This window comes from Acanthisitta chloris, unplaced genomic scaffold, assembly GCF_000695815.1.
Source record: "Acanthisitta chloris isolate BGI_N310 unplaced genomic scaffold, ASM69581v1 scaffold31024, whole genome shotgun sequence".
In the NCBI taxonomy this organism is placed as follows: Eukaryota; Metazoa; Chordata; class Aves; order Passeriformes; family Acanthisittidae; genus Acanthisitta; species Acanthisitta chloris.
In genome coordinates, this window is record NW_008669262.1 from 19169 (window position 1) to 20251 (window position 1083).

The following is a 1083-nucleotide window of genomic DNA, read 5'->3' on the forward strand; positions in this document are numbered from 1 at the left end:
CTGTCACTGGACTGACCAGAGTCTGGCCCTATCCTCTGACAACCCTTAGAGACATTTGTATGGATTGAGATCCCTTTCAGCCTTTTCTTCTCCAGACTAACTGGGCCCAGCCCCACAGTTACTCCTCACTGGAGAGATGCTCCATCCCCTCATGATCTCTGTGGCTCCACTGGACCCTCTCCAGCAGCTCCTTCTCTTCCTTGCTGTGAGGAACTCCCCTCACTGGCCCTATCCTCTGACAACCCTTAGAGACATTTGTATGGATTGAGATCCCTTTCAGCCTTTTCTTCTCCAGACTAACTGGGCCCAGCCCCACAGTTACTCCTCACTGGAGAGATGCTCCATCCCCTCATGATCTCTGTGGCTCCACTGGACCCTCTCCAGCAGCTCCTTCTCTTCCTTGCTGTGAGGAACTCCCCTCAGCCCATCAGGACACTCTTACCTGGGGAGGCTTTTCCTTTCCGCACCAGCAGCTCCAACCCCTTGGAGGTGACACTCAGCTCTCTGCTCTGTCCTGTGAACCTGCTGGTTCCTGAGGATCCCAGTTTACTCTTCAGGAAAGAAAATCCCTTGAGCACAGCATGGCACTGATCTTCCACAGCAGCCAGAGGGAGCAGCAGCATGACCAGGGAGCTGAGGAGCAGCACCAGCACAGCTGCCCAGCGGATCCGAACCCACAGGCTGATCCATTGCAGCTCTGGATCCGTCGCCATCGACACCAGATTCATCCTGCTTCCAGCACAGGCACCAGGAACATCTCCTCTCCCACTGCTCCCACCTGCCAACACACACAGCTTCAGCCAACGCTCCGTGGCTCATGGGGTAAGAGCTGATCTGAGCACAGCTGCTCTGGGTTTGTCCAGGGGGTTATCCCAAGCACCTCTGAGCTGTTCTCAGTGGGACACAAATCCATGTGGGATCTGCTGTGCCTTAGTGTGACAGCAGCAGCAGGAGGAGACACAAACCCTGAAGCAGCATAAGCTCTGCAGGGATCCAGGAGCTTCCCACCCACTCCAGGCCTGTGACCCCCCCAAACCAGAGGCTCCAAGGCTCCATCACAGCTGTGTAAATCCCTCCCCTGAC

At 56.0% G+C, this 1083-nt stretch overlaps 1 protein-coding gene across 1 annotated transcript in view; it reads right to left on the minus strand.

Moving 5' to 3' along the window:
- The window catches only part of FICD (FIC domain containing), a 3278-nt gene extending 2505 nt beyond the window's left edge, over window positions 1-773 (minus strand). Inside the window, exon 1 of the mRNA XM_009073256.1 lies at window positions 443-773. Within this exon, the coding sequence (XP_009071504.1) occupies window positions 443-728 (286 nt within the window). The 5' untranslated portion in view covers window positions 729-773. The remainder of the gene's footprint in view (window positions 1-442) is intronic.
- Between the last annotated feature and the right edge of the window lie 310 nt (window positions 774-1083).